Below are 12,882 nucleotides of genomic sequence, written 5' to 3' on the forward strand. Positions count from 1 at the left end.
GCTAGGATCACAGGTGTCAGCCACCACGCCTGGCCAGCTGTGGGTTTTTTCTTAGTTTATATTCCTTCAGTCTTCCTTTTAACGTTAGAATTCCCAGAGCTGGGCCAGGCGCAGTAGCTCACACCTGTAATCCCAGCACTTTGAGAGGTCAAGGCATGGTCCTGGGCTGATGCGATTTGCTGCTGTGGGAGAAATGGCCAGGACAGTGGCTTCCCTTGGCATCACCAGTGAGCGAAGCTACAGAGGTTCGTGACAGTCCCCCAGCCCCACTTTGCTGCCAGGCTGGCTGGGCAGTGGAGCAGAACGGGTGTGTGCTGCGCATCCACACGGTGTGGTTGGTGTCTGACGGTGTGGAAGTCCAGCGCGGGATAGTCAGGCTGGCAAAATGGGTCACACCTCAGAACTGCCTTGCATGCTCTTAAAATCCCCAGCACTCAGGCTGTACACCCTGGCCCGTCCCGTCAGACCCTCTGAGGGTATCACTAGTCGTCAGCCACTCCACTGGTCTACCCCTTGGGTTAGGAAGGGGCTCCCAGGATTTCCACGTCGGCTTCCTGTTACAGTAGGTAGCCAGTCAGACACGAATGGGGTGGGAGAGGGCTCCCCCGCTCCCCGCTTCCAACCAGGAAAGTCAGTCGACCATCAGGTGATGGTCAGGGAGCTATTTGTTTGTTGTTGTTTTGTTCTTTTTTTTTTTTTTGAGATGGAGTCTTGCTCTGTCACCCAGGCTGGAGTGCAGTGGCACGATCTCGGCTCACTGCAACCTCCGCCTTCTGGGTTCACACCATTCTCCTGCCTCAGCCTCCCGAGTAGCTGGGACTACAGGCGCTCACCACCGCGCCTGGCTAATTTTTTGTATTTTTAGTAGAGACGGGATTTCACTATGTTAGCCGGGATGGTCTCGATCTCCTGACCTCGTGATCTGTCTGCCTTGGCCTCCCAAAGCACTGGGATTACAGGTGTGAGTCACCGTGCCCAGCCTTTTTTTTTTTTTTTTTTTTTTGAGACGGAGTCTCGCTCTGTCGCAAGGCTGAATCGCCTGTTAGTTTGTTTTTGAGATAGAGTTTCGCTCTGTTGCCCAGGCTGGCTCACTACAACCTCCGTCTCCTGGGTTCAAGTGATTCTCCTGCCTCAGCCTCCTGGGTAGCTGGGACTACAGGCATGCACCACCTTACCCAGCCAATTTTTATTTTTGGAGATGGACTCTCGCTCTGTCACCCAGACTGGAGTGCAGTGGTGCAATCTTGGCTCACTGCAACCTCTGCCTGCCTGGTTTAAGCAATTATCCTGCCTCAACCTCCCAAGTAGCTGGGACTACAGGCATGTACCACTATGCCCTTCTAATTTTTTATTTTTATTTTTATTTTATTTTATTTTATATATTTTTTGAGATGGAGTCTCGCTCTGTCGCCCAGGCTGGAGTGCAGTGACACGATCTCGGCTCACTGCAAGCTCTGCCTCCCCAGTTCACGTCATTCTCCTGCCTCAGCCTCCCGAGTAGCTGGGACTATAGGTGCTCGCCACCACGCCCAGCTAATTTTTTGTATTTTTAGTAGAGACTGGGTTTCACCATGCTGGCCAGCCTGGTCTTGAACTCCCGACCTCGTGATCTCCCTGCCTTGGCCTCCCAAAGTGCTGGGTTTACAGGTGTGAGCCACTGTGCCTGGCCTTGACCATACATCTTATGCAGGAGCTTAGGGGGCTGCCCCTCTTTTGGCCCAAGGGTCCCCTGAGCAGGTATCCCCCACCAGAGGCTGCTTGGGACAGACCTTGATGATGTCATCACCCTGCTGCCTAGTGAGGTGTCTGGCCTCCTTGGCCTTGGTCACCCCCAGCTGCCCTTCTCCTTTGAGAGCAAGGGGCCCACTGATGTGGCTGCACCCCCACAGCCTCAGAGGACGGCCCTGAGAGCCTGTGAAGGTGCTGGCCCTGTGCAAGTGACACGTTTCCAAGCCTTTGGCAGGAAGGGTCTCCTAAGGAGAGGCTGGGCAGGTTCAGTCACTGAGTCCACTGAGCCCCTTTCTCTGCATTATGTCCAGGGATTTCTGGCTTTGTAACCATGTTTTAGGGGCCGCCCTGCCTGTAGCTTCCAGGAATTTGGCCCAGCAGCAGCCAGAGGGACCCTGGGCTGCCAGGCCAGCTCAGTTGATCCAGACACTGTGGGTGCCGCAAGGGACCCAGCTGTTGCCCGGGGCCTGTCTCTAGGAACCCATCCTACACGTGTTCTGTGGGGTTTTGTTGACAGAAACTCAGCTTCCCGCCAATCACAGGTGCCCGGTCTTCCCCCTCGGGTGCGATTGTGGGTGTGGATGTGTTGGGGCCTGACTCTCCCAGGATCGAGGGCCGAGCTGGGCAGGGGCTCTTGGGAAGTGGGGCTTAGGGTCCCAGGTCACCGAATGGACCCCATGCCAGTTCTCTGGGCCCCGCACAGCACTCCAGCTCTCCTGCCAGACGTCTGCGGGGGGCGCTGCACCTCCCACCCTCACGGCTGCTTTGCTGCTCTCTGGGCCCAGCTGTGAATGGCTTTGCATTCCCTCGGCTTTGTGGTGGTGAGAAAGATGTGCGGTCGTGGCGGCTCCCACCCTCCCCACGATGAGCACTCAGGAGCCTGAGCTCATCCTCTCCTTCGAGTGGGCTGGCTATACCTGAAGCACCCACCCACCACAGAGTTCCAGAATGCTCCCCTCATGCCTCCCACCCTTCCATGGCAGGGGACAGTCAGTTCTCACAGCCTTCCCTGAGCATGTCAGTCCTGGGGATCGTAGGTGCTCAGATGATCACGGGGGGCCACGGGGTCTGAGCATGCCACCTCACTGCCTGAACTCCCGTGAGTGCCCAGGGCCCAGCTGTACATGGAACAGGCTGCCAGCCCCTCTTCTGGAAGGGTCATTGTCTGCAACACACACCAGAGATGATGAGAAGGAAACTGGGTCATTTGTGAAACGGACAGGTTCAGGTCTGGGTAGGACCCAGGGCACGGCCAGCTAACGCTGCAGCGGCTGTCTGTTGGGGAGCCCCACTGCAGTGACACAGCACCTTCACACCTCAGCTCGGAGGCCCGGCCTGTTTCCCTTCATGATGCACACATCGGGCTTGCATCTGCGGACCCTGGCTTCCCCACGAAGAAGCCGAGAGGCGGAGGTTGCAGTGAGCTGAGATTATGCCACTGCACTCCAGCCTGGGCAACAGAGCAAGACTCTGTCTTGAGGAAAAAAAAAAAAGAAAGAAAGAAACTGAGGCTGGGCACAGTGGCCTGTAATCTTAGCACTTTGGGAAGCCAAGGTGGGAGGCTTGCTTGAGCCCAGGAGTTCAAGACCAGCCTGGGCTGGTCTAGGGAGCCCCATCTCCACAAAAAATCAGAAACTTAGCCAGGTGTGGTGGCATGCACCTGCAGTCTCAGCACTTTGGGAGCCAAGGCAGGAGGATGGTTTGAGCCCAGAAGGTCGAGGCTGTAGTGATTCATGATTGCACCACTGCACTCCAGCCTGGGAGACAAAGGGAGAGACCCTGTCTCTAAAATTAAATATAAATAGGCTGGGCATGGTGGCTCACGCCTGTAATCCCAGCACTTTAAGAGGCCGAGATGAGCGGATCACAAGGTCAGGAGATCGAGACCCTCCTGGCTAACATGGTGAAACCCCATCTCTACCAAAAATACCAAAAAATTAGCTGGATGTAGTGGCAGGCACCTGTAGTCTCAGCTACTCGGGAGGCTGAGGCAGGAGAATGGCGTGAACTCGGGAGGTGGAGCTTGCAGTGAGCCAAGATCACGCCACTGCACTCCAGCCTGGGCGACAGAGCGAGACTCCGTCTCAAAAAAAAAAAAAAAAAAATTAAAAAGAAAATAAAATTAAACATAAACAAATAAACACGCCAGGCATGGTGGCTCACACCTGTAATCCCAGCACTTTGAGAGACATAGGCAGGCGGAATGCTGGGATTACAGGAGTTCAAGACCGGCTTGGGCACCATGGCGAAATGCCATCACTACAAAAAATAAATAAAGAAAAAAGAAAATAAAAAGAAGAAACTGTTTCCTAGCACTGCACGCTCCCGAAGCTGGCCTCTCGCTAGCCGAGGAGTGGCAGTGGTCAGGGAGGTCCACACAGACTCAGGCCCAAGGCTGGGACTGGAGTAAATGATTTGGAGGGCTTGTGTGTCTGCAAGGGCAACAGCACTGGAAGGAGGTGGGGGTTCTTTTGCATGGATGCACGTCGGGCCCTCTGGGACCCCTGAACACTCTTGCATGGACGGGAGGACGTCTGTGGGAGTCCCAGAGTTGGCACTGTGGAGTCTTCCGAGCGGGCAGAGGGGGACGCCTGCCAGGCCCAAGCCCTCCTGTGGGCAGCCCCTGCAGCCCCCACAGTGCCCTGCTCTGTGAGTGGCTGCTGGCGGGGGGGCACAGTGGTCTGCTTGTCTCGGTCTTCTGCACTGCCACTGCCAATGGGAGCTTGGATTAGGCACGCCAGTCTCCTGGCGCCCAGAGCACACACTCTGCCCATGTGTGTTAGTGGACGGTCCTCGTGACTCCTGGGACTGTCCCGGAGAGCAGCCCACGATCCCTCACATGGCACAAGACGCTCTTGTGTCCAGAATGGCCTCTATTTGTCATCAGGGATGGGGAGGGAAGCTTGTTGGTGGAAGGGAGCAGCTGAAGAATGAACGGCCCCGGGACTACTTTCTCTGCCAGGAGGTAGCACTGGGAGGGGATGGGGACCCCGGAGGGGCGTACCCTCCTCCAGGAAGGCCTCTGCCGGGTCAGCTCCGTGACTCTGTCTTGGAAAGTGATGAACTTGGTTGCCTGACACCGACTGGGGTCTGTCACAGATCTTGATTTTCCCCAGGAGTTCTGGAGGCCCAGAGCCTGGGTGTGGCACACGGTTCATTGTGGAGGGGCATGGGTCCTGCCCCCACCTCCTAGCCCGGCTCCACCAGGGCTAAGCTCTCATCTGGGGCTGTGGAAGTGAGCCAGGGTGGGGACAAAGTCCTGGCTGGTGGGTCTGGGCCAGTTCCAGGTACAGGGTCCAGATACCCCCACTCCAGGAGGAGGGAGCTTCCTCTTCAAAGCCATCTGGCTCTGGGAAGGACAGCGAGGCAGGGCCATCTGCTTCCACACGCCCTGGGGTCTCTTCCTGGCCTAGGCCCAGAGCTGTGCAGCCTGGCCCAGAAGGTCCTCCCTCCCGCTGCGTCCACGGGGGATCCCTAGGCCTCCAGCTTGCAGTGGTGCAGAGGGCTGGGGAGCAGAGGGGGCGCTGGCAACAGTGGCAAAAAGTCCTGGCGCCGAGGGACCGGATGCCGTAGTGAGCTGCAGCCCCCGGCCGCCATCACTGGAGTGGGGTGGGCGGTTGTTTCTCTGCAGGCCCAGGTGATGTGGTGGGGACACCTGGACTGCCACACAGACCCTGGGTTGGGTCGGGCACGGGGCCCGCCTCGCCCCCAGCTCGGGGACCGCAAGAGATGTGGCCCTGGCCGCTCAGGGCGGCAGAAGGGGCGGCTCAGCCCCACAGTCTCAGGATACGGGGCTGGGGGAGGGTTTCCTCGCCAAAGGCTGTCCCCGAGGCTGTGACCCCTTCGCCCAGAGCCCCAGCTTCCTCCTGGCGCCGCCCTCCCTGCCCCGGCCCACCCCGGACAAACAAGGCCCGGGCAGCGGAGCCCGTCCGCCGCCCAGAGCTCACAGGTCGTTTATTCCAAGTAGGAAAACGCGGACCTGCTCGGGGCAATCTAGGGGGACCGACGCCTAGGGCGAGGCTGCGCGCGTGTGCCTGCGTGGCCGCCTCTTTTGCAGTGACCACCAACAGTGAAGGCGGCGGCCGCCCTGCTCACGCGAGTTCCCGCCCGGATCCACGCCCTTCCCGTGGGGGACGCGGGCGGCAGCGCTAACCCGGCGCGGCACCGGGACGCGAACCCGACGCGGCTCCAGCGGCTCCGTCCGTGGCGTCCGCCTGCAGGGGGCGACCCCGCGCCTGCCTCGACCGGCTCGTCCCCGCGCCGCGGACGCGCGCGCGCTGTCTCACGCGACACCCGCCCCGGCCGCCGTCCGTCGCCGCTCGCGTGCGTGCGCGTGCGTGCTAGAGCGGGCGTCGTGCGTGCGCGCGCAAGGCGGCCCAGAAAGCGGCGCTGGGAGCCTGAGGGGACGGTGGTTAGGCGGCTCCCAGGCGGCTTGTCCGCGGCGGTGACGGCGACCGTGCTCCCCGCTTCCCGCTCCCAGCGCTTCTCCGCCCAGGCCCGCCAGCGGAGGCCGCTCCCGAGCGCCGGAAGATGCCAGCCGTGTCCAAGGGGGACGGGATGCGGGGCCTGGCCGTCTTCATCTCCGATATCCGCAACTGTGAGTGGCGGGGGCGGCCGGCGGCGCGGGGCACGGGACCGGGGCTGTGGCCGGGGCCGCAGGCGGAGACAGGGTCTGGGAGCGGAGGCCCGGGGCGGGGGCTTGAGGCGGGGGTGCAGGCTGCGATGCGGGCGGGGCCCGGGGCCTGAGGGTGCGGGCGGCGCTCGGGGTCTTGGGGTACCGGGTCTGGGAGTGCGGACCAGGGTGCGGGGTGGGGGTCCAGAGTTTGGGGGTGCGGACTGCGCTCAGGGTCTTGGGGTATCGGGTCTGGAGGTGCGGGCCAGGATGCAGAACGGGGCCCTGGGTCTGGGGTGCGGGGTAGGGGGTACGGGGTTTAGGGGTGCAGGGTCTGGGGGTTTAGGGTACGGTCCTTTATTCACATCTCCACTCCCGTTTGCTGGTCCGCGCGGGGGGCTGCGGCACCCCCAAGGGGGTTCCAGGCCAAGACGCCCCTCCCCAGGATGATGTCACCTCGGTCTTTCTCGTACTGGAGCGTTTAACCCAGCATTTTCCAAAACGGCGTGGATTTTAGCTTTGGGAGCAGAAATCTGGAAATCGGTGTCTTCCTGGGAAACAGCTTTGTGAGCTGGGTTCTGGCGGCTTATTATCCCCTGATTAGATCTCACCCACGACGATTAAAATGACTCATTCCCGGAGGGAATCTGGACACGAGCAGGCAGTCAGCAGTCGGGGTGTGGGACGGCCTCGCTGCCTGCTGCTCCAATCACAGACCTCGTTCTCAACCCCATGCGTGTCCCCTCGGGGTGGAAAAAATCCACACCAAATCGTGAAACAAGCCAGGAAGGCTTGGCCTGTTAGAAGGATGTGCAGGGTGGCTGGGTGGGTGCACCGGTCCACAAATTAGTTTGACTTTGGTGTGCAGAACCTCCTCTTGAAACAAAGCCGATTTCCTGTCTGGTGTGTTCATTTTTTTCCTTGTTATCCAGCAAATAGTTGACTTCATGATTTTTTGTTTTTGTGTTTTTTGAGACAGGATCTTGCTCTGGCCCCCAGGCTGGAGCACAGTAGTGCCATCACGACCCACCCAACCTCCCAGCTCAAGTGATCCTACCTCCTCAGCCTCCAGAGTCGCTGGGACTACAAGCGTGCACCACCACCATGCCTGGCTGATTTTCGTGTTTTTTTTGTAGAGATGGGGGTCTTGCCGTGTTGCCCAGGCTGGTCTCGAACTCCCGAGCTCAAGTGATCCACCTACCTTGGCCTCCCAAAGTGCTGGGTTTACTGGCGTGAGCCACTGCACCCTCATAATTTTTAGTGTATATTTTGAGGAATTTTTGTGATCTTCCCTTTGAATTCTCATCTCCTTAGACTGGGTGGAGGATCAGGAGGATGGTCATTCTCCCACACTCTGTGTTAAGGGTAGAAGTCCATCTAACCTTTCCCCTACTTTGTTTAAAAAAAAAAAAAAAAAAACATAGAGCTGCGTGCAGTGGCTCACACCTGTAGTCCCAGCACTTTGGGAGGCCAAGGCAGGTGGATCTTTTGAGCTCAGGAGTTTGAGACCAACCTGGGCAGTGTGGTGAGACCCTGTCTCTACAAAAACCATGAAAATTAGCTGGGTGTGTTGGTGTACACACCTATAGTCCCAGCTACTTGGGAGGCTGAGACAAGATCACTTGAGCCCAGCAGGTCAAGGCTGCAGTGAGCTGAGATCATGCCACCGTACTCCAGCCTGGGTGACAGAGTGAGTGAGACCTTTCTCAAAAAAAAAAAAAAAAAAAGGCTTAGAAACACAGCCTCAGATCAGCACTTTTACGAGTAGGGTTTTTTCTCTTGCTTTGTTACGTAATGAGACTAACATGCATTTTGTAAAACTAAGTGTGTGTATTATTTGTTAAGGGGACTCCTTGGACAAAGGCTGAGCACCCTTGAGTTAGCTGCGATGTCTGTCCTTCCATTTTTGAGGAAAATTGTGTTAGGCAGAACGATGGGATTGGAAGGCATTTCCTTAGACAACAAGTCACCCACTTGTTAGATATATTGTCTGTGCGAGGGCCTGCGTTTGACAGGATGGCGCCTACCACAGGGAGCGCAGTACAGCGGTCCTCCCTTATTTGTGGTTTCACCTTCTGAGGTTTCAGTTACCTCTGGTCACCTGTGATCTGAAAATAGGTGAGCACAGTACAGTAAGATATTTAAAGAGACCACATTCATGTAACTTTTATTACAGGATATCATTACAGTTCTCTTTTATTATTGGCTGCTGCTAATCTCTTATTGTGCCTGATCTGTAAGTTAAACTTTTTCCTAGGTATGTGTGGGAAAAAAGCAGCTTGTATAGGATTTAGTATTATATGAAGTTTCAGGCACCCACTGAGGGCCTTGGAACGCATTCCTGTGGATATGGGAAAACTGCTGTACTCTATAAATACGTGACTGTATAGAGCAGACTTTCTTCAACTCAGCAGAGCTGACAATTGGGGCTGGATCACCCTTTGTTGTGGGGGCTGTTCAGTACCTTGTAGGATGTTTATAGCAGCACCACATGCTTCCGTTGTGGTAAGAAAGAATGTCTCCAGGCATTGACAAATGTCCTCTTAGGGCAAAGTTGTCCTCCGTGGAGAACCACTCATGTATCCTGATGAATAAGACAGCCCCTCCCCTGAAGGAGCTAGTAGAAGAAGGGGTGCTTCGTCCTAGCTGGGGGAGCCAGTCTCTTTAATACGGCTGCCTTCTCAGAATCCTCTTTCCGACGTTGCTGTTGGATGGCCTCTCATCAGCTGCAGTGCTCACTGTTCTCCTTCTGGGCAGTGGCTTCAGCTTGTGGTGCTGTTTTTCACCCGTGTGGCTCCATCTCCCCCGCTGCCCTCTAGGGTGGGCTCTACAAGGTGGGCACCCTGTCTCGCTCATCACATTGTGGCTGCTGCTCTCCTCATGGTGAGCGTCTGGCATGCGAGGTGTACCCAGCGAATGGGTAGATGAACGAGCCAGAGAAGACCTCACATGGAGGGTGATTCTTGGGCTGGTTTTGTCCAATGGGCAATTCAGGCAGGAGACCAAGGTATTTGAGGAATAGCAAATAATTAATGTATATATGTATTGAATTAATTAACGTGAGCTGGTGCCTGGAGATGGGATTGGAGGGCCAGCCGGGGTTTGAGCTCATCTGAACCTGAGCTCTATGTCCCAGGCAGAGGCGTCCCCAATTTCCCTTTCCCTGGCCAGCTCTGATTTTGTGTGCAGTTTTCCTCTCGTGAGGGTGAATGATAGGAGTCGTCGGGCCCTGTGGAAAGAGGACTCTGAGCTGACAGCCAAGGCTCTTGACCCTGACTCTGCCTTTTAGAGCAGCTGCACACTGGCCATGGAACCTCAGTTTCCACAGTGGATAGTTGAAGGGGTGGATTTAGAGCTGAGATATCATTAAAGCTGCATGAGTGGAGGCCACTAGCCACAGAGCCTCAGTTTCCTCAGCTGACAGTTGAAGGGGCGGATTTTGAGCTGAAATATCATTAAAGCCTGTTTCAGCTCCAAATTTGCATCTTTCTGACTAGTTTCTTAAGTTTTCCTCCTTTAGCCTGGGCAATATAGTGAGACCCCTATCTTTAGAAAAGAGAAAAAAGAATTAGCCAGGCGTGGTGGCACGCCCCTGTGGTCCCAGTTACTCAGTGGGTGAGAGCATTGTCTGAGCCCTGGAGGTTGAGGCTGCAGTGAGCTAGGATTGCGCCACTGCACTCCAGCCGGGGCAGCCTGAGCAACAGATTGAGACCCTGAGACCCTGCCTCAAAAAAAAGTTTCTCTCCTTCAAGACCCAGTGCCAGCCGGGCGCGGTGGCTCACACCTGTAATCCCAGCACTTTGGGAGGCTGAGGTGGGCAGATCACCTGAGGTCAGGAGTTCAAGACCAGCCTAGCCAACATGGTGAAACCCCTTTTCCACAAAAATGGAAACATTAGCTGGTGGGCGCCTGTAGTCCCAGCTACTCGGGAGGCTGAGGCGGAAGAATCGCTTGAACCCGGGAGGTGGAGCTTGCAGTGAGCCAAGATCGTGCCACTGCGCTCCAGCCTGGGTGACAGAGCGAGACTCCGTCTCAAAAAAAAAAAAAAAAGCCCTGTGCCAAGTATCTGAGGGAGTGGACAGGGAGCACATGGACACATGAGCTAAGGATGCTGTATTTTCACTTCAAGTAACCCACTCCCAGCAGACTGGCTTGGGGCGTTACTCCTCTTAGCAGAGGCAGCAATGAACATGCTCTGGGATTTGAAAAGGAGCCTTGTGTCAAGCTCTGCCCCTCAAAGTTGTAGCTTTTGTGGCTCAGGTAGTGAACTAACTTAATGTCTCCTAAAATAACTTCATCCTTTCTGATTGACTTCAACCCAGCGACCCTGCATTTTCTCAGTATGAGTTCAGCGTGTGAGAGTTAATAAACTGTTTCTTTTTTTTTTTAATTGGCATTAAAAAATCCTAGTCCTTTTGTTTAGTCCCATTTTAGAATCTTTAGTTTGAAATAATTACAGCTTTACAGGAAGTTGCAGAAAATGGACAGGGAGATCCCTGGCATTCTTCACTGTACCTTTCTTTCTTTCTCTTTTTTTTTTGGGACGGAGTCTTGCTCTGTTGCCTAGGCTGGGGTGCAGTGGCGTGATCTCAGCTCACCGCAACCTCTGTCTCCTGGGTTCAAGTGATTTTCCTGCCTCAGCCTTTTGAGTAGCTGGGATTATAGGCGTATGCCAACACACCCGGCTAAATTTTGTATTTTTAGTAGAGACGGAGTTTCACCATGTTGTTCAGGCTGGTCTTGAACTCCTGACCTTATGATCCACCCACCTTGGCCTCCCAAAGTGCTGGGATTATAGGCGTGAGCCACTGCGCCTGGCGCCCTACCTTTCTTAATGTGGACATCTTGCATAACTATAGGACATTTTCAACACCAGGAAACGGACGCTGGTACACACCGCTAGGCTTATTCAGATTTCGTTAGATCTACGTGCACATGTGTGTGTATGTGGTTCTATACAGTTTTAGCACCTGTAGCTTTGTGTGACCCCCATCTCAAGATACAGAACTGTACCATCATCACAAAGCTACCCTTTATAGCCACACTCCTGAGACTAATCTGATCTCCATCTCTGTAATTTTGTGATCTCAAGGATGTCATATAAATGGAATCACATCATACGTGATCTTTTGAGGCTGGTTTTTTTTTTTTCTGTCAGTGCAGTCCCATCGAGGTCCATTCAGGCTGGTGCATTGATTGGCATTGTATTTGAGCAGAAGATACCAAGAAAACAAAATAACTGCTGAAATTGGGAAAACAAGACAATAGTTATTTGCTATTTATTCAGTTATTTTGGAACTTTCGTTTGTTTTTTCACAAATGACATATCTGCAGAGGAGAGTCATATCTAACTTAGTTATGCATTGCTGTTGACATGCTGACACTAGAATGTTGTTGGAGAGGCACAACACTGCTGAAAATGTTGTCAGGCTCTGAGAATTGACTGCCAAACAATCAGGACTGTGAGGAAAGGGAAGAAGTGATAATCCTTGTGAGCCGGGGTCAGTTTGCCAGGAACACAACTTCAGGCAGGAAATGACCGTTTTTATTTCTCTGCATGTGGTGCTGGTGTGGTGCAAGTGCTTGGAGGCGTTTTCTTTAATCCACCCAGGTCCTCACATGAAGGGGAAACAGATGGAGAGATGTTATTAGCTAGATGGCAAAAATGAACTTCCACGGTCTTGAAGAAAGTGGTGCAGTTTTGCTGCAGGTTTCACGATGAATTAGAATAATTATCAGTGCTCTGCTCACTGTGGTTGGCATAAAACTCGGTCCCTTCCATTTCTTGTTTTTTTTTTTTTTTTTTTTGAGACAGAGTCTCGCTCTGTCACCCAGGCTGGAGTGCAGCAGTGTGATCTTGGCTCACTGCAGCCTCCGCCTCCCGGGTTCAAGTGATTCTTGTGCCTCAGCCTCCTGAGTAGCTGGGACTACAGGTGCCTGCCACCACGCCCAGCTAATTTTTGTGGAGATGTGGTTTCACCAAGTTGGTCAGGCTGGTCTCAAACTCCTGGCCTCAAGTGACCTCCCAAAGTGCTGGGATTACAGGCGTGAGCCACTGTGCCCAGCCATTTCTGTTAACTTTCTTGAAATTAGATACCTTTGAATTGTGTTTCAGTGTGACTAAAGTTAAAAAGATTTTATTTGTTCATGGAATTCCAGTTATGGAATCATAAATTAGATATGGAGAAACTGAACACTAAATTTTAAACTCTGCTTAAACTTCAGTGTAAAAAACATAAAGTTGTACTGGTTTTCGTGCATGGGAGTGAGGATCAGAATCAGAGTTGGTCAGTCTGCTTTTGCATTTCTTAAATAACCTTCACAGTTAAAAGCTCATTTTGTCCTTTTGACTGTACATTCCTAAAAAGTGCTGACTTTTAGAAAAGAATGCTCTTCTTGCATGTCTTCTTTTGCATGCTTCTGCATAATTTGTGTTCCGTAGAAACCAGTGTAGGAAGTGTGTCATGGTGGCTGTGGCAAGGAGGAAGGAAGTCTTTGCTCAGGTTGGATTTTTCTTGCCAAGGTTGGTGGTCACTGCTTCT

The 12,882-nt window shown here is 54.0% G+C and overlaps 1 protein-coding gene across 4 annotated transcripts in view; it reads left to right on the forward strand.

Moving 5' to 3' along the window:
• The window catches only part of AP2A2 (adaptor related protein complex 2 subunit alpha 2), a 102,721-nt gene that overhangs the window by 8,698 nt on the left and 81,141 nt on the right, over positions 1 to 12,882 (forward strand). For 3 of the 4 annotated variants that reach the window (XR_004435635.1, XM_033204011.1, XM_033204012.1), the window contains exon 1: positions 6,051 to 6,325. The exons of the other annotated variant lie outside the window; for it this stretch is intronic. Coding sequence is in view for 2 of the 3 variants with exons in the window: in XM_033204011.1 (XP_033059902.1) it covers positions 6,259 to 6,325 (67 nt within the window). In the remaining variant the exon portion in view is untranslated. Of the gene's footprint in view, positions 1 to 6,050; positions 6,326 to 12,882 lie in introns of those variants that run through there. 4 annotated transcript variants of the gene reach the window in all.

Source organism: Trachypithecus francoisi, unplaced genomic scaffold (assembly GCF_009764315.1).
Source record: "Trachypithecus francoisi isolate TF-2019V2 unplaced genomic scaffold, Tfra_2.0 Lachesis_group8, whole genome shotgun sequence".
Lineage (NCBI taxonomy): Eukaryota > Metazoa > Chordata > Mammalia > Primates > Cercopithecidae > Trachypithecus > Trachypithecus francoisi.